Here is a 20,414-nt window from a genome sequence, read left to right on the forward strand (position 1 = left end):
ACACAATCACTGCTACTTAGAATGGAGTCAATGATGTATTACAATCAGGTACTGTTCAATAGAAGCTTTCACTGAGAAACATGAATAAGAAAATTGTTTACGGACAAATTATTACCCAGGTCATTTTTGAAGAATCATTTTCCAATTTTCTGTCCACTTTGTGAACACGTAAGGAGTAATCATCCCCAATGTTTTCCTGCCCCATTTGCCATTCCGCCCCTTTGCCAGTCCTTTCGATGTCTCACATCGTTATCAGGCTAGTCTGTCGCCACACTCAGCAGGCATCGTCACATTAGCGGCTTCAGAAAGTCCTCTGGCTATCTCGCTCGGGGCCTTGAATTTGTAATCACCTCTATCTTTCTCTTTCTTTCTCTCCATCTGTCTCTCTGTCTTTGCAGATCGAAAGCTGCTGCATGATGTAAAACCTCAAAGTGAGTTGTGCTTCTTGTTTATCTCCGTATATGCACAGCGCAACCCCTAGCCACCTGAAGCTGCCTGAGGTCAAAGACAGGAGAGACAGGGAAAGACGCTACGGCGAAAGACGTCGGAACAGAATTCACACAGCTTAGAACGTCGACAGGTTCTAAGTCCCTTACTGTAGCAACGCGCTTTATTATCCCAGATGGACCTACTGTATTACCTAACCTCCCATGGTTCTTCCTGAATAATTGAGTAGCTCCCACACCGCATCATTCAGCCTTGTGCACGCTTCTTGATTGACACTGTGACACGTCTTCACTTTGAAATGAGGCCAGGAGATGGATCGGTAGTGGCAAGTGAACATGTGCTACGTTGCCAGTGTTAATTAATGGAGTGTGATCAGTGCAAATGAGCTCATTTGACCCATTGGGAGCATGTCTTCCCGTTCCCCTGGCGGATTTCGAGGGGCTCTCCGGCACACATCCGCCCCCACGTCTCGGAAATGATTGTCAGGTGCTACCTTGACGAGCTCCGCTCGGTTGCTTAACGAGCATCCATCAGGCTGACGCTTCCCTGAGACTCGACGCCAGTCTGACGTCCTGGTTCCAGCTGTACGCCACCAGGCGCCTACCATTCAATTAGGAGTGCTTGAAGGAAGCAACGCTTTGAAATCACTTGCTTCCTCTTGGCGACACCAGTTGTGACCTTTGGGTGTTAGTCTGTGGTCCCTTTAAGTGGTTGTCCATTAGGTCTGTTGTGCATACACTAGCTGGTCTGAAGGTAGGCACAGCAGTCACTGCCTCAGTTGTGCCATAGTGTGTTAAGTACGGACGATAAAAGGAGCAAGACTCAGGTTCATTCCTTCATGTCGATAGTGACGCATGGGCCTCAGTGCTAGGATTCTCTCAAAATATAACAAGGCACGGCCCGAGATAAACCCTATCATCACATTTCCCACCGCACTCTCATTGTAATTGCCATCCCATCATTTCCAATTGACCATCTGCAGTGTTTGAGTTGGGAAACATACATCATTTCTCGTTCAGTCCAATCAATGAAAGCGCTGTATTTGTGCGACAGGCATGGAGGGCTCCAATGAGGTGGCGTTGTACTCGGGTCTCGGGGCGGGAGCTGTCGCCGTGGCAGCGTTGGTGGTGGCCTTCATGCTGTACAGGAAGAGCCAGAGGGAGTACGGCGTGGACGTCATCGACTCCTCCGCGCTTTCCGGAGGGTTCCAGTCGTTCAGCTTCAAGACCACCCGACAAGGTGAGCGCCGCTGCTTTATGGAGACACGGGCCGTGGCACACGAGGCCAAGGAGGCGTACGTCGTCAAGGACCCCCCCCCAACCCCCCCCCCCCTCCCCCCGTCAAGACAGAACCCCCGCCGGCTGATTGATGGTCTTTGTTAGCGACACAGCTCACGCCGTCCACGTCGGCGCGAGGATTTATGTTCTCGTGATCGCCAAAGGAGGATCGGTCCTCCTCGCGGCGGCGCGGTATCTCCCTTTGTTGTTGCGGGGAGCGATAAAAACATCTCTCTTTGACGGACAACGTTGTCCCGTCCGACTGCAGGACGCACATTTGACTGTCGAGCAAACACCCCCAGCCCACCCCCAGCCCACCTCCCTCACCACCCTCACCCCCCCCCCCCCCCGTCAGATATCACCAGGCCGAAGCACTGACGGACAAATGTGAAAAGCATGGAACAGTGAGCATCCACTCCATTTCTGTTGTGCACAGCAATAACTTGTGCTCGTAACAGTGGCTGTGGCGGCGCGGGCCGGCCAGCCTAGCTACGGGCGTTCATATTACTGTCACTGACACTTTTGGGTTAGCGCAAGTGATAGCCACAACGGTGGAGGGCGATCCATCCAAGCTCCCCGTGACAGCGCCGTGAGGTGGAGGGGCGAGGGGGGGGGGGATGTGGGGGGGAATGCAGGAGCCTTGCTGAGCCCTCCCCCCCCAACCCAAGGCCTGCCAAGTCACTCATGCCCTGTACTCACCATTGTGGCTGGTTAGGGGGAGGGCAGGAGGGGCGTGGGGGAAGTATGTGCGTTTGTGTGTGGATGTGAGGTGTGGTGTGCGCATGTGAGAGGATGCGAGGTGTGTGTGCTGAGGGAGTGGGATGGGGGCCGGTTGGTTAGGTGTGTGTGTGCGTTCGACAGTATGCCGGGTTACATCCGGCAGGTCATCAATCCTATTTAAATAGGCCAGCTTTCCCCTACCGCCAGCCGCCTGCTGTGCCCTCCACCGGCCACAATCCCATTCCCCCTCTCCATCAGTGCCATACTGGAGCCTCTGGAATATTCTCCCGTCCCTCAATTTAAAACCTGCTTACTTAATTATTTTACTAAGAAAAAAGTGTTGTTGATGTTTTTTGCCTCCTTCCAAGACCTTTAACATAAGCCAACAGTATCATGTGCTATCACAGACTAGGCAAAGAAAAAAAAAGAAAAAATTCAGCCCCATACATAATAGGGAATCAGTACCTTTTCATGCCTTATAATTGCTTGAAAAAGCCTTTAAACGCTCCAGCTAGCTCTGCCTCAGACGGTGTTATGCCGACTGGTGAATGAATGTTTCGACCTGACCCTGCCTCTCTGCATTACGCTTGGCTCTCAGTGATTTTTAATCAGAGGTCCAATTCCAAACCTATCCCTCAAGGTATTCAACCTGGGGTCCATTTCATTAACTTCTCTCATACCCACTTCTGCAATTCCATTTTAAGATGCACACTCAAGCGATAATCAGATTATTCTCCACTGGACTGAAAGAGGAAAACGAAGGAGACTGAAAAAATTGCTGATCGGATGTCAGGTTGGAGGATTGAAGTGTCCAGCGGGGGGCAATTTATACTCGTTAAGCATATATTGTAGGGTTGCCATTAACCAGAGCTCTGTAGCATTGACAATCAGTGGCAAATTGTTTATAATTGAGAGACATTATTTCGCTATACACTGCATAGCTTCAAAGTATCTTCCAAGTTATATACAATTTGCCAAACTGGTTGAAAAGCATTACATGCAAGCCTAGTGTTACATGATATATTTGACATGCTATTTTCTTATCGATTCAGTCCAGAGTGACTAGCATAGCCTGAAAGAAGCACACCCTCTAGTCTTGAGGTAAAACCAAAAACGCACGCCCCGAATTCCCTGACACAGATCAAGACCTCGTAATTAACGATTTCCCTAAAAATAAAACAACATTAGCCTCCCGCCTTGCGCCCCCTCGCCAGGCAACAGCTGGGCAGCAAGGACTGTGTGACTTCTTCTCCGTTATCTTGGCACAGGGAGGCCTGGGGGCCCTCGGATGCCTGGACGTGCCAGATAGATGCGGCGCGTCTCCCGTCCTGTACGGCTGGGCCCGCTAGACTGATGGACGTGTCCCCCCCCCCCCCTTCGCGACTGGCCGGACCCACTGCCGGGTGCTGAAAGACCCCGGTGCATCCAGGACGCTCACTTCCACCCCTTCAGTCCCTCTGGCCAGCCTAGTCTCCTCCAAAAGAGCGACTTGGATGTGAAGGAAAGAGACTCGAAACAGATGGATTCCAAAAAATCATGCTGCGTGCACGCTTGGTAATTAAAACTACAGCTCTGGCTCCGAGTCATGTCTGGTCTCCACGCTATCGTCTGCCGCGCGAAGCTTCACGCCAACTGGTCCGACGTGTTTTTCGCGTGACTTTGTGTTTGAGACCTCCCCAATCTACACAGCCGAATGTAAAAGCTAACGAACGACGTCGCCGGATTGTGGGATGACTGTGTGGCCGTGTATCTCTCCGTCTCCGTAGGGAACCCGTTGCTTCTCAACCCGGCGATGCAGCCGGACTTAACTGTGGGCCGGACATACAGCAGTCCCATCTGCTTCCAGGACTCCATAGACAAAGAGCTCTTTGACCCCCTGCCCGACATCAAGGTCAAAGTTCAGAGCTCCTTTATGGTTTCACTAGGTGTGGCCGAGCGCGCCGAGATCCACGCCAAAGGCCCTCCCGAGACCTTCCCCAGGGGGCTCGGCCGAGACCAGGGCACCGTGGAGAGGCGCGGCACCAAGAAGGGTTTGCTTGCCCCCAACGGGCCCTTCACCCCCGCCAAAGACCAGATGAAGACAACGGGTGTGTTCGGACACCTGGGTGGTCGGCTGGTGGCGCCAAACACAGGTAGGCTTTTTCCACTGTATGTGAACGCAGCGAATTGTTACCCAAACGAGGAAGGGATTGGATAACAATGGGGGGGGGGGGGGTCGTGAGAAATACAAGGTTATGCGTGAGACTCGAGAGCCCTCCAGTCATTTGAAGCGATGTCATATCGCACTCCATCTTTCAAGTATTTATTTTAGGGCTGTCAAAGTTAACATGTTAACGCGACAAAATAAAATAGTGCCGTTAGCTTGTTAATTTAAGTTGGTTTCCCTCTGAACTTCTTATATGGACATGATCATCCAGTTAGGCCTATTTTACATTTTTAAGTACACCCTTTTAATGTTTAGTTTTTTAAATAATTTATTGGGGTAACATTTTAACAGATTAAATAGTTTGCGATTAATTGTGATTAGTCGCGATTAATCAGTTGAAATAATGCGATCACTCGCGATTAAATATTTGAATTGCTCGACAGCCCTAATGTATTTACTAAATTGCTTCTGTGGGTGCTGTATATGCTACTGTAATTATGATTCTTTTAAGTGTCAATAAATGTACTGTACAAATGGATGCTTGCGCATCCATGACATTTTTTAACACGTTGCTAGGCTTCAGCACTGCCGTTGCTAAGGAAGGAAGTGTAAAGCAAGCTCGCTTTGTGTTATTTCTCTCAACGTGCTCCCCCGGCAAACATGGGTCAGGCTCTTATCAAAGCTGGGACTCTTAGTGGAGGGACTGGATGAGTTTTCAAGGACTGCCACGGGGGGGGGCAAAGCACTGACATCCCTCTCCCGGTGGCCCTTGTTTGTGTAGGGTCCTCTGCCTCTCCGGTGACACTGGGGACGCGTTTTAGCCTGCGTTTGAGTGGGAGTGTCACCTCGGTCAAGTGGACCACTCTCTCTCTCCCCAGTCTGCACCCCCCCCCCTCCCCCCTCTCGTCATTACCAAGCCCTCTACGGCAACCATACGTGGCTCTTCACAGAAGAGTCCAATCACTTGTCATGCCTGTTTTTATGTGTCATTATAGCAAGGTGCTCATGGCCAGACCTAGTTTCATTGTTGTAATATTATTGTTAATCTGTCAACCGTATTTCTTTTTGTTTGGGAAATTGCTGCTATCTTATGACAGTAAACAATAATACATTCTGGACTTTGTATGTGTTCTTTGTTGCATTGTTTGTTTTATAGCTCCTATTTTAGGAGCTGAATGGCCAGGACGCTCTGTACTCAGTCCTGTGCTGTTGTCTGTTGAGAACGCAACAATAAACACTGTGGGAAGCCAAAATATAGAACGAAAAAGTACATTTAACTGCCCACTTAGACTAAAGCCGCTGACAGAAGACCAGTCTCTCTGTGGCACGAACATGTCATTCTTATGGGCCTATGTGTATGTGTGCGTGACTGTGCGTGCGTGTGTGTGTGCGTTTTGTCAGGAGTCAGTCTGCTGGTGCCCCATGGAGCTATCGCGGAGGACACCTCTTGGGAGATGTACATGGTGATAAATCAGGGCGAAGCCAGGTGAGATCCTCCCCCTTTCTTCACGAAACAGGTCGTCCAGACCATCTGGCTGGTCTGCTCGTACGCCAGCCCTTCTCAGACCTCCTCGTCTTCCTCATCTTCCTCGACAGGACACCCTGGCTCCCTGTTCAATCCCCCGACACGACTTTGAGCTGCCGTTTCTACCCTTACGGATTTTATGTACATGGTTTTGGCGAGTCCTATGGCTGCCCTAACACAAACAAACATTAAACATTACAATATGAAATTCTATGGGCTTTATGTCATAACAAAAATATCTTTAAACAAATTGGATTAAAGTCAATTATTTAGTGGCACTGCTGCAAATGAACATGTTTGGGTGTGTAGCCTCCCAAATACGATATTGTATGCCTGTTTTATTATTCCGTGTTGTTCGGTTTTAGTCAGCCTAAAAACAAGAACAGGACAATGAAGTTTGTTTTGGTCGGAGAACAACTCCCTAACCCTGTCCATGACCCTCCCCCTCGGCACCCTGTATCCCCCCCTACCCCCTACCTCTCCCCCCTATCGCTCCTGTCTTTCCCGGCCTTTCTCTGTTTACACCGGGGGCTCACTGACAGATGGAGCCAGCGAGAGTGGTGTCGTCCATCCTGCAGTCTCCACAGGGGGTCCCCTAGGTGTCAGGATGAGGGGGGATCATTTTGCACTCTAGCCTTGCAGGTGGTACTCCAGGCTTTGATCTCTCCGGTGATACGGCAAAAGTTTCGCTCGTGTGGCTAAGGCTTTTTTGTTGTTGTGGTTGTTGTCTTTAATTTAACAGACCGACTTCAACAAGACAAACACGAGTCTAGATTTCTCGCTGCCACCAGGCACCTTGTGTACGCCGTTGCTGAACTTGTCAACAACGTTCACGTCGACACATTCGAAGAATGCTGCCCCAGACGCTTTTTGTTTGGTGACGGCCCCTGATCGTCCACACACAGAGAAAAACACACAGGGATAGCTTGAACGGATACATGGGTTGGATGTCTGTAGGTCTTTCATGTTGTTTGTGAATTTTCATCATGGTCCGGTAATGACCCCATGATGGACAGGAAGCCTCCAGGGGGTCTCTCCCAGTTCTCTACCCCCTTGTGAACTGTCTCAGCTCATTCACACCTCACCGTGAGAATAAAGACACGGAACAGCATGATAGAAGGGAAGATGGGCCACGATTCCTGGTCAAAACGTGACCTGACAGAACTCCTTGCTATCAAGATGAAATTCAGCATTTTCCAAACAAAGGAATTGGCAGCGATTGTATTTGGCACATTCATTGCATGCTCTGGCATAGAAATGTTTCTGTGTGCTTGTTTTATTTGAGACTTTTATTTCAAATACCTTGGACAGACATCAAATACTGCCATTTCAGGCCCGGAATGTTGGTCCAGTGCCCATTCGAGCCACTACAATCCTGCTGAACTGCTTATTTTTCTGCTCCATATGAGGGAATGTGTTTACCGTGGTCTCTCTTCACTCAGTCTGTGGGCTCGTCATCCTGAGAAGCTGTCAATCACTGTCTATCCTCCCCGGCCAGAGGGCCCCTGCAGCGAATTGGATCTTTTATTTGCCTGAGCCTAACAATCCTCATCTCACAGACTTTTCCACACCATCATAGAATTCCATTAAAGCTCGTTTTGAGGATGTTTTTTGAAGTCTGTCAAAGGTTCGAGGAAATCCGTCAAAGGCTGTTAGCTTTGGTGGTCGTCTAAGATCTTTGAGTGAGACTCATTATTGTGGCACGTGCAGGGCAGATTCAATTTCTCTAGTTTCCTCGTCCGTCTTTCATTCATTCAATGACACCTGCAGGTATAGTGTGATGGCAAATTACTTTCTCTAAGATGTCTATAATATTCTTTGGTCTAGAAGTTATTGCTTACGTTTTAACTTCCGTTAAGCTAGAATGTTCTTTGGTTTCGTTTAACCACTTGACTGTTTGACCCTGATGGTTTTGCCCAAATAAGGTATTGTCCAACACAAGTTCCTCTTTCCTATTTTAAGTTCTCGCTAGTGTTGAACATCTATATTTAGTTCTACGACCTGTTTCCTTTTGGCTTCCTTTCTCTCCTTGCACATTGTGGAGTTCCTCTTTTTGTAAGGCATGAACTATTGAACTGATCAGTCTGGAACTACTCGTTAAAAGAGTTCTCAGATAATGTTAAGAGTTCAGAGCCCTTCTCATCCAAACACAGCATACGGTAGTGCTGTTTTAGAACTGCTCCTTTTGCTGCAAGAATAAACTGAGAAAGTCGAGTTCTTCTGACCTCAGAACTTTATTCACAAAAATCCCACCACAGTAAGCTCAAACGGGTGCACCTGGCGAATTGTCCTGGCCAGTTTGGAAACATTTTCATTTACATTTACATTTTAGTCATTTAGCAGACGCTCTTATCCAGAGCGACTTACAGTTAGTACACGGACATTCCCCCGAGGCAAGAAGGGCGAAGTGCCTTGTGCAAGGACACAACGTCATTTGGCATTGCGGGGAAACATACTGTAGCCATGTGAGATAGACAAAGACATAAGGCAGGCGTGAATATTCATGTTTAAAACTGCATATCGACTGTGTGGGCTTCAGCGGAACAGTTTGACGAGACACAAGATCAGCAAGGAACTGCATTTTAATCCATCTTAGTGGGTGATTAAGTTGATTAAGATGGTACTTAACAAATTTATCGTGTGTATTTCCCTTTGACTGCTCAGCTTTTGGGCACTGAATAAGCTTAATTTTCAGGATATTTCAAGGTCCAAGAACATCTTTTGATACATATTGGTTTGAGATCATTCCCCCTGCCAGAATGTTTGATGAAAGCTTGTATGAAAGATAAACCTTTTAACCTGCTAAGCAATTTTATCTCAGATCATCTGGCTTTGAAGTTTTAACTGACAACCTACTGCACACATGAGAGGTACTGAGAAGGTCTCAGACCAAATGGACTGCACGTTGTGTCTAGACTCCAGCATAAACAACCTGGTTTTAATCAGACTTAAGAAGTTCATTTTGAAAGTCATAAGTGTGCTTTAGAGAAAGTACTGGAATATGGCAGGCCACAGCCGGTGTTCCCTCAAGACAGGGGGTCTTGTAGCTTTAGATTTGGGAACTCTGACTGCCTTGTAGACTGACCATAATCATCTGGTCAATCCTACTGTAATCGCCCCCCAAAGGGACTGGCCATACTGAAGTCCCCTATCTGATTGAAGTCTGAGTGCTTACTAGTGGTCTCAGTGTGGCCTTCCATAATACCACAGGTGCAGACTTTTAGCAGGTTAACACATCACTAGGAACACGTGAGTTTTTTTCCTTTCACCCATCTCCTATTTGAATTTTTGAATTGTTGTATTCTATTGACATCTGAGCTTGCACCTATTAAGAGAAGAGACAAATCTTCAGACATAAAATGTTACAGGAGGAATACACTCCAGGTCACCAAATATGAGACAGAATGGAACTGCCTGTCTGATTAGCATCCTAATATCCTCTTCAGCACGACTGCACCTTCTTAAACATTGACAAAAACCCAGTGGGACAGGCCGGTGGGGGAGAATACACGCAAATAAAGGTGAGGCTAATGGACCGAGTTAATGTGTGCATTTATTAAGCCGGCTGCTCCTCTCCCTACCCAATATGCCACTATGCACGGATCCTAACTCCCACAGGAGTGAGTCATCACTCACTTTGAATAATGCCTCGTGTAGTGCCAAGGAGGTGGCCTTACAGGGAGACAATTGGCGTCGAGAAGGACAGTTTAAAGCCTGAGGCACTTATTTTTTTTCCTTTTTTTCTTTTTCCTTTTGGACGATGGTCGAAAGTGCTACGCTACTGAAAAGCCCAGTTAATCTGCTCTTTACTGACTCTCCCTATTATATGTGTGAACGAGCTCTTCTTTGTTGGCTAAGGGATCATCAGAACTCCCTTCTGAGTATCCAAAGGCTCTCCTGTCTTGGGAGCCGAAAACGATTGGCTGCGAGCGACGGCTAGTCGACTGAGTGAAAAGAACGCTGTGGTGCTGTTGACAGGAAGCTACCGTGTAACTCCATGGCATGACATGGCGTCAGCCATCCCTCGAAATATTCAGACTAGCTGGGGATTCTTGTGTGTGTGTGTGTCACACATCAAGTGCGCACTTATCGTTTAGATGTTCTCGACTGCTGAGTTGTAGGAGTCAGGCTGTCACTGAAGCACCCTTGAAACTGGTAAGCACATTGATGGAAGGTGGGAGTCTTGCATAAAATATTTGAAGAGAAGGAACCTTAATGTTTATAGTCAGTGGGAAGCACAATGATTGGCCTGTTGGAATGGCCATTGTAACCGGGTAGGCAGAGCACAGATGCTGTTTATAGGTCTTTGGAAATGAACATTTCAGCTTCACGCACAACACGATGCCAGTCTTCTATCCAGAAGGTTTAGACAAGTTGAATCTTAAAACAGTTCAGTTTGGACGTCTTTCTCAGTTGAGATATTTTCATGTACAATACCTCCAGATAAGTAAACACAAGCCTCTGGTGGAGCAGTTTGGCTCTGAAGGTTTTCTACGTATTTTGTGTCTGTGAACCGTGAGCTGAGTACAATTACACTTTGTTCCTGGAGGTGGGTGGAAACCACTTTTTATTCAGTGTAGGACATGTTGACAAATCACAGCTCTCAGATCTACTAGGTGTGATGATGGATATGAGCTTAGAGAGCTTTGCTCAGGCGTTTCGCGGCACCACCTTGATCTCAGCTGCCCTTTTCAGCCGCGCCATACAACTCCTCAGGCAGTACGGCAGAAGCTATTTATTGTCGTCCCTCTTTAATGAACACGATCCAATTTGAAGGTAAATCGTATTCTGACTTTACGACTCAGCTGTGATTCCGGAGAAGCAAAACACCTGCAGGCTTAGTATGTGTGTGCTGCGTTGAATTTGCATGACAGTCTAGCGCTCTCATTAGATTTTCCTCATTAATTGCTTTCATTTCATGCAGCACCACCACAAGGAGAGATCGAAAGAGCAGATAAGGACTTCAAGATGATAAACACAGGCTGATGAATATTCAGAGTCATGGAGCAATCAGCACCCAAGAGAGTTTTTAACACTTTTTAGAACAATGCCGTCATTAAGGACAGTCTTATATAGATTGAAATAACAAGGCTGGTCTATTTTAATCCATTTAGAATGAGCATTTCATATTAAATCCTCTGTACTGTACTCCAATACACAGAAACAACAGGAACTTCAGTGGCTATATTTTTACGTACCAAAAAAGAAAATGAATGTCTAAATAGCTTTTTGACATCATGGGCTCGTCTTTTTTTGTGTGTGTTGTTTTTCTTCTTTTTTTTTTGCAGTGTAAATTCCGAGAGAGGCTGTGAGGTTCTGCTGGGACCTGAGGTGACGTACGGACCTCCGGGACTGGACCTTGACAGCCCGCTGGCCATGACGATAGCTCACTGCTGCGAAGTGAACCCGGATCACTGGAACATCCAGCTGAGGAGGAGAACAGCGGAAAACATGTGGGAGGTGAGACAAGCCCCGACTTCTTGCCTCTGTTCGGCGATAATGGAAACAATTGAGTCCGTCTAACTTGGTGGATGTCAATTCTGAACAGCTTAAGTTCACGGTCTGTCATCCTTGGCAAGAGAAAGCTTACGCTGGTTCTTGACGTCCCATGACAGGGTTTGTTCAAGGTTTTCTTTCGTTGTCTGACCTCGGGAGAGAATGGGACCGTTTCATGCGACAATTGTTTTCTGTGAGTCCCTTTGTGATGTCTGATGAGTGGGAAGCATGCGATGCGTAAAAGGCTATCGAGGGGGGCAGCGGTGAGTCTTGGGATTGATCCAGGTTTAAAGCCACAGCGGGGGCAGGTGGCGTGCCTGAAGGGAATAAAGCTCGGACCGCTGGAGGAAAAAGAAACAATTACAGCACTGTGAAAGCAGAGAAGATGCACAGTCTGTGTCAGTCTGAGGGTAACCACAGGTCACGAGGGCCTGTTAGACAGCGCCGCGATCGATTTTGGGATCTGGATGGATACGCCACAATGCATATGGACGTGAGGCAATCAGGGGGAGAGGCATGGAACTGGTCTTACTGCTGACCCTGAGTCACACAGGCCCCGTCTGACTCGCAGCCTGCTGAATCAGACTGTCGTTCACTTGAAGCTGAACATTCACTGTTATCCTGGACCAGTCGGATGGCGGTGTCTTGTGAAAGAAAGGCTCATTGTATAGTTGGATGGTAAAGAAAAGAAAATCGTACAGGTATTTTGGAGAAAATTATCCTTTATTTATCTCAGCGTGAATACAAACACACATGCAGTGAGTTTTAGGAAACACACAATCATGCCAGGGCGTCAATGGGAGACATTCAGCCAGGAGCGGTGGGCAGCCACATCAACAGTGTCCAGGGGCCAAGTCCAAGTATTCACCCATGTCTTGGCCAGGGACCTGTAACCAGGAGAGCGATCTCTCCTGCACCTGTTTATTTTGCGGAAGGATCCCTTGTTAGCAATTGGAGGGCATGCAAACTCAACGTACATTCACATATTTCACATACATTCTTGTTGTTGTTTGTCGTCTTGTTTGCCTTGAGTGTTGAATGTATTGTTTTCATTGTTCTTTAGTGTGAAAGACCAGTCTACTAGCCCATTTTCACCCAAGTACAGTACTTAATCCTCAACCCAGGGGCTTCACAAGCACCATCAGTGTCCTCAATTTACATTATTTGTTCATAAAAATGTGTTTTCGAACAACACAAGTGAAAAGAGGAAATAATTAAGAGGGTTCCTTGGCAAGAATTACAATGGGACCTCAGACTAGATTCTGTCAAGCCTAACAGGGGTCAGACGAATGAATATTGCAGTATTGCCCCTGGCTGTTGTGTGGTGTCAGTGCTTAGAAGCGCTTGTTATTTTAGAAAGAGTAGCAACTGATTTTGCCTCTGCCCCTGAATCCTCTCTGCCCTCAATAATGCTGTTACAACCAATGAATGTGGGATGTGGGCCCAAGGTAAGGTAATTAAACAAGCTATTGCGTGCATCCCTGCATCACCTCAGGCAAGACTCCATGCCTTTCTGGCATGGAGCTTCATTTCAATTAAATACTGCCTTTTAACCCTTTGGTTTATATAAGAACTATTTATCTCCTTTGTTACTCTGAATATTTTTTTTTCTTTGAAATGTAGACATGCACCACTACAAATTCTAAACTGCTATCTTGCTGGAGGTCATTCCAACTTCCATAGAGGAAGAAAGATTGTATTTGTGCTCTCAGTTCATTGTTCTGTTTAGTTATGCTTGGCTTGATGTTTATCTAACCTTTTGGTTTGCTATTTTGTCTCTGACATAATAGACAGATTGAATCAGAATCATACCACTTGTAGTTTAACTAAGAAGTTCTGCAAGAAAACAGACCCGAGGGGAACCTAAATGAATACAAGATGTATGTTTCTTGTGAGCGTCACTCACATATGAGTAGACACCGACACCTCGGAGGTTTCTGGAAAATATTGCATATTCATCACGGAGCGAGACTTCTGAACATCGTAACCAGCAAGGGCATGGGGCTATTAAAATACAGCCTAACATTTTATTACATATTTAATGCCACACTGTTTTAGTATTTGAATCGGTATTCTACAACAGTCACGAGGGTCATGGCGGACTGACAACCCGGAGAGTGCTACACTTCTTAGCTCTGTATCTTATTAACTCCTTACAGCCATTGGGTTATTTAGGGATTCTTTAGTCCTTAGCCATGCAATGCGGTCTATTTGAAACCAGACTAGAGCTCCAACTTGTAAAAAATAATCATTACAAATGTCTTTTCTTTTACATTTTCTTTGAGTGAATGCGGAGTTTGGGACATCGTACGTACTAATCGTGGGAATATATCATTTTTGCGAAAAGAAAAGTATTCACCACCCCCAGCAGTGTCTAACTCCATAAATAAAATCATGTGTATAATGTAATCTTGTTCTAAAGTGATCTGAGTCTGAGAAACACTCTCAGCATACCTATACAAGAAGCCTTTCTGCGCTATTCATCATAATTATGTAACTCATATCCAAGTGCCTTTAGCTTCGAATTTGGGAAGAAAAAAAGGAAAAAAACATCCATATTTGCTTATCTATTCACTTCTCTCCCCAAGGTTGACCCAATTTTTTTATCATTAAATAAATTGCCTAGCTATCTCGTCTGCGTGCCAACTCTGGTATATATTTTGTGTGTTTCAGGAAGTGATGTCAGTTGAGGATGAGTCAACATCTTGTTACTGTCTATTGGACTCCACCAGCTGTCACCTGCTGCTGGGGCAGCCTGGCTCCTATGCCTTGGTTGGGGAGCCTCTCACGGAAGCAGCCGTGAAGAGGCTGAAGTTGGCCGTGTTTGGTGGCGCGGGGGCCAGCTCCATGGACTACAGCCTTAGGGTCTACTGTGTGGACGACACGCCGCACGCTTTTCAGGTAGGACGGAGGACGGAAGCAGGCCGGGATGTTTGGGGTCTCCCTACGGCAGACTTCCAGGGGACAACCTCCCTGTTTGACAGTAAAGTGTCACCTTTGTGGGTGGCCTAAGAGAAGGGTGTATCTGTCTGGGTATGCCAGGACAGTAGTCGTACAAGTGAGTAAAGTCAGCCTTGTATCGATTGCAGTATTTGGCACAGGGGTGATGCTGGTGATTTTAAAACATCTTCATGTTCTGAGACAGAGAATGATGGGCGGAGGAGTAAGGTTACTCCAGACAGGACATTCCCTGGCATCTCAGTGCTAGCTGTATACCGTTCCGTGCCATTGTGTTTCAACATAAACGTCAGTAAACTCGAGTTATTTATGCAACAATATGTCATTAGCCAGGATAAAAGGAACCAACCACCTCGGAGACGCAAGAGCACATAACCCAACCCCGAGAATGTCCTGTTTGTTCTGTCGTGATAGAACAGCAACAGCCTTCACCAGCAGCTGGCTTTAAAACGCCTTTTGGATTCGGTTGGTAAATTCCGAGCCTGTCGAGCAGATGCCAAGGCCCTCTGTACACGGGCACAATCACCTTCCCGCTCCCGTTTGGGTTCTCCCGTGCCCCGTTTTTCCACCGATCGCTGTCACCGTGTTGGATCGATACAGTGCCTGTAATGAAATTGAGGGCTCATTTGAGGGGCGTAGAGTGTTGCTTAATGTCCAAAAGGGGATGTTACTGGGTTTTAACGATGACAATATTAGTATTGGCACCCACAACCTAATTTCACGGGAACAGGAAGGAATTCTCTCTCAAGGTCAAATATGGAGGCTATGATAAGGCCTGGTCTTGATGAGGTGAATGTTGAGCATCATGAGGGATCTGCTGTGATGTGTCTGACTGAATTCAGGGTTGCAACTGTACCGAATTCGCAGAAGGACTAAGGTACAGGGTTGTATTTTATCCTAGCTCCCTGTTTTCAGATGGGGTTTTTTTTTTTTTGCCAAGCATTTCTCTATCCTGTTTTTGCCAAAGGGATTTTGTTAGAGCACTTACAACGTCAAGTCAATACAACCCTGCTCACACAAACATGCTTAGTCAGAATCAATCAGTCTGGTCAGGCATTAGTCACTGTTCTGTTCCCTGTCTTTTCCTTTGTGATTTAGGTGACAGGGAAAAGACAGGCCAGGCATTGAAACGTCCCACCGGAGCAGAGAACAATGATGACAGATGAATACCTCAGAGCCTGAATCAAAGAGCTCTTTCATCATAGTAAATTCAATTCGTGAGACGGACATTAGCTGATCCATGCTCATCCAGTGCATTAAATTGAAACTTCAATCTGTCGCCATGTGGCTTGGAATTTAACACTAATGAGAAGCAGAGTCCCATAGAGTTTTTTTTGTCTTTTCTTTTTTTCCTTTCCTTTCAACGAAGGCTTTCATACTACGCTCAGGGTTGGCAAATATCTGTCTCGAGGAGTCAGTGTAAGGGAAGTGCAGTTCTCTTGAGTTCCCGCCCCCCCCCCCCCCCATCTCTTCTTTCGTAGGGAGTGGTCTCCGCGGAGACGAGCAGAGGTGGTCATCTCCTTGAGGAGCCCAAGATGTTGCCTTTCAGAGGGAACACCTTCAGCCTCCAGGTGTCCATCCAGGATGTCCCCCAGTTCCTGTGGAGCATTAAACCCTTCACCACCTGTCAGGTACCTCCAATCTTTCGCCTCGCGGGACACGTATTCATTCGAGACGCGGCAACTCGAGAGCTGGAGACTGTTGACTTTGCGGTTACCAAATTCCAATCTCACAGAAGGACGTTTTATTGATAGTTAAACATTTACTGCTGACTTGTGAGTGCACGGCGGTGATAATACACCTCTGTCCATGTAGTCCTCTCAAACAGCCAATCTTGTCCTGACAATGCAACCAGTTATTACACATGCACTCGGAGGGGTGTGCGTGTGTGGTGCCGGAACGCCAGCCTCACGCACCTATCCTCCCTAATTTACGAGGCTCTTTGGAAGGAGACAGACTCGGTGAACCTGCCTTCTTTCAGAGAGCCGGCGAAGAGTAAGGTTTGCCACCCACGCCGTACATCAAGTCGGCTTTTAGCGCTAAAGAGAAGCAGCCTTTCCACTTCCATCGGGGTCCGCACCTCTCCATTATCCGGTGCGTCTCCGCATCGCACCGGATAATCAGAGGCGGAGGGGTGGTGAGGTGAGGTTTTTTGTTTGTTGTCGATGTAGCCAGGCGCGGTGCTGTTATGAAGGGGTGACCTGTTACCTCCGCTGCGAATGGTGTGCAGGTCACTTTAATATGCAACGATGGAGTGGGGGGGGGCATCGGAGGTCAAGGACGCCCTCCCTCTGTGGTACCCGCTGCCGCAGAAATTAATTATAGATCAAAGGCAATCATTTTCCCATTCCCCTGCTCCCGGATATCACGTGTAATACTTAGCCTGCGAGCGGCTTCCATTACGAGAATTAAGTGGGATTTAGGCTATATTTGCAATGATCTCTTTTTTTATACCCTGCGCCTCTCAAAGACGTATTACCATACATAATGCTGTCTCTGCATAGCTTAGCGGGACTTGGAAGACCGCACCTCCTTGCACAAATTTGACTGCCGGAGATGTGACCCACGTGAAGGACAGATGCTGAGTCATTTCACGTGGGGCGATATTAGAAGCCCAATAGGCTTTCTCTCTCTCTCTCTCTCTCTCTCTCTCTCTCTCTCTCTCTCTCTCTCTCTCTGTCTCTCTCTCTCTCTCTCTCTCTCTCTCTCTCTCTCTCTCTCTCTCTCTGTCTCTCTCTCTCTGGGTTTTACCTAACGCCCTCTCCCTATCCTCTCCTGGGCTAGGAATTCTCCTTCCCCGAAGTGTGGCACAGCAACCAGAAGCCCCTGCACTGTGCCTTCTCCCTGGAGAGATACAGCCCCAACACCACCCAGCTCTCCTGCAAGATCAGCGTGCGACAGGTCAAGGGTCACGAGCACATTCTGCAGGTCTACACGGCCGTGGCGGAGGTGGGGAGGGGCTCCCGGTGGAGGACATTTACTTTCATACAACCTTTATCTAACCTCTAGAGGATGTGGCTTCACTGACAGAATAGTCTGCTCTCCAGGGCTTGTGTTTGCTGTTCTAGATAGGGATTTTTATAGGTTTCAGTGATTGCGTTTGTGTATAAAAAAAAAAAGCACCATGTCATTGTGTTATCTTTAATCCCTCTCGACTCTCTGGCAACACTTTTCTGTTTTGTCCTGCCAGAGTGAAAAGGAGTCCATCCCGTTTTTGATGCAGACAGACTGCACCATCACCTCCCAGACTGGGCACAAGGCCTTCAAAATCCCCCTGTCCATCCGCCAGAGGATCTGTGCCACCTTTGATACTGCCAACGCCAAGGGCAAGGATTGGCAACTCTTAGCCCAGAAACTGCATTTAGATAGGTGAGTGCATATTCTATCCAGTCTAGAACACATTTGACAAAGGAGTTGACCCCTGATTGCCAGAATTGTCAATATTTGCAGTATCCTGCTGATATCGGTCCTGAAGCATTGACATGGTACTAAGTATATTTCAACAGCGCCGAGACGAAAACTGAGAAATGTGTGATTACGGCCACTTTGTGATTGATCTGTTCTTCAACACAATTGTTATCGACTCAGTGTAGCAACGTAACGCCAGTCGTTTTTCTGAAGTCTCCTATAGTATCTGAATATACTGTACATCTAGCGAGAGAGTTGTTATAGCACATGGCCAAGTCATCGATTAGTGGAGAAATTCTGCCCTCTGCTGGATATAACATTACATCACGCCCAGCTGACAAATACTGTGTGCCTATGTATGCTGATCAACTCTTAGCTACTGAATTTTTTGAATTTAGAAATGTATATGATACACGAATAAACAAGCTAAAATATTTAGGCCTTATGCCACATACAAACATACCTTTGACTTTTCCGTTTTGCCGTGCATTGCAAAGTCAAAGGAAATCCTGGATAATGACGTTTTTCCCCCCCTCACCTTCCAGAAACCTTCCGTACTTTGCTAAACAACGCAGCCCCTCCGCTGTCATCCTGAGCATGTGGGAGGCCCAGCACCAAGACTCTGGGGACCTGGACTCTCTGGCAAGTGCATTGGAGGAGATCGGGAAGACCCACTCCAGAGGCCCCGCTAAAGTCGAGGAGCAGCACCAATCAGACTTCAATCCCCTCGGACCAGAAAGCCCCGCCAACGTTTGTGGCGTGGCTGAGTTGAACGACCCAGAGACTACTATCAACCCTGTCCCGGAATGTACTGGCTGAAGAACAGGAGGAAAACGTAGTGTAATCCCTGGTCTCAACTGACACCCAACAGGCGACACATGAATCCCATCCGTGTGTGCATGTGTGGCCTGGCAGCACTTGTGAGTGCGGCAGGAACTCCACGGGATGTCGACGCGTGGATGGAAACGGCTTCAAAATCGCCAGTGGTCTGAAATAGTGTGGTACCCTGGAACTGCCCGGCCTCCATTTGAAGAATCTGTCCGGGGATGGACTGTAAATCAATTTTGCTTTGATCTGTTCCGGCTACCCTTCACATACTTCACATAAAGTTGTGCGTCGCACGTCATTTTCCTGCTCTTAGGATCCGTACAAATCCCTTGTGCACTGTTGGGCCCACTCTAAAGAATGCTTACAACTGAAAGCACTGCCATTTATTTATCCCCCCCCCCCCCCCCCTCAGGGGTAGTCACTTCCCTCCGCCGTCCTCCTGCCCACTTACACCCCCACCTCACACCCACTCCCCACTAACCACATGGTCCGAGTCCCTACTTCCATAGTAGGTCGAGAGTTTTGGATCCCTAAATGGGAGACGAGTCTCTAAATAGGAGACACGTTTCAAAGTCAGCTTTGTAGTTGATCACGGTTTATCGAAACCCACCGTTCTTTCCGTGGTCTGGTGTTGGCGTAGCGTTGTAGGAGTGGGCTCACACAGTGCAGTCCAAGTGGGACTCCCTCCTCTATCTGTGAGGAAAAGCCTGGCTGGTGATGGATAGCTCTCCGGGTCCAACCGCTGCCCACAGCGTGACAGGTCTGGGCCGGTCTCTGAGAGAAGCGGACGCTGGAGGAGCTGTAAAACATCACTCGCTGGCACTGCTCCACACGTATCGCTGCATCTTATCACCCCATTCCAACCATTAACACCTGTCAAAAGGCTGCATATCTCCCAGCCACACGCCGAATCCCAACGGAGCTATGGCACTTCACAGCTGCACAGGACATGAGAAGGGATGGAGTCAGTCACAGTACAGAGACTTCACTGGCAAGCAGGCCCATGAAATATCCTGGACGAGGATGTGTTCTAAATGCTAACGAGATACTGAAGTAGCACACTGCTACAACAAAAAAGAACAAAACGTTTGTTTTCAAATATCCACTCCTGAATTATGTATGGACATTTTTGTTCATCTTTGAGTGCAGATCATTAGAGGCCCTTGAATATTTGTCTGTTTAGAATAGTCTCATTTGACAAAATCTTTGTACTTGCTCACCCATTTGCAGTGCTTTCTGTATTGATTCGAATCCTTATGCAATCAACAATTATAGTTCCAGACCAATTTCCGGATTTGATCTAAGTGCTGCTGTCGTCAGACAAAGATCCGAGACAATGTTCCGTTGTGTTGTCCGACTTTCATTTGATTCTGACGTCATTATGTGTTATCAGTGATCTGAGGGTGAATTAATTCCCATCATGATAATCAAACTGATTCTAGGAGACACAGAAGAGTGACCCTGATTATCACTGAATCCTCATTCCCTGTACTATGAGTAAGATGGAAACGTGTGCTAATGTTATACTAATCAGTGGCTGATGTTGCATCGTAAACATTTGTATGTGGAACGCCATCCTCTTAAAACAGCACTCCAGAATCATTTTTGG

At 47.2% G+C, this 20,414-nt stretch overlaps 1 protein-coding gene across 1 annotated transcript in view; it reads left to right on the forward strand.

The window, feature by feature from the left end:
* unc5db (unc-5 netrin receptor Db) overlaps window positions 1-19,195 on the forward strand; it is a 39,064-nt gene extending 19,869 nt beyond the window's left edge. Inside the window, 10 exon segments of the mRNA XM_084690010.1 lie at window positions 399-431; window positions 1,501-1,686; window positions 4,211-4,576; window positions 5,992-6,076; window positions 11,404-11,575; window positions 14,285-14,512; window positions 16,051-16,200; window positions 17,354-17,518; window positions 17,760-17,938; window positions 18,523-19,195. Coding sequence (XP_084546136.1) covers window positions 399-431; window positions 1,501-1,686; window positions 4,211-4,576; window positions 5,992-6,076; window positions 11,404-11,575; window positions 14,285-14,512; window positions 16,051-16,200; window positions 17,354-17,518; window positions 17,760-17,938; window positions 18,523-18,796 — 1,838 coding nt within the window. The 3' untranslated portion in view covers window positions 18,797-19,195.
* The last annotated feature ends 1,219 nt before the right edge of the window (window positions 19,196-20,414 follow it).

This window comes from Hypomesus nipponensis, chromosome 24 (genome assembly GCF_054491055.1).
Source record: "Hypomesus nipponensis isolate SF chromosome 24, ASM5449105v1, whole genome shotgun sequence".
Classification (NCBI taxonomy): domain Eukaryota; kingdom Metazoa; phylum Chordata; class Actinopteri; order Osmeriformes; family Osmeridae; genus Hypomesus; species Hypomesus nipponensis.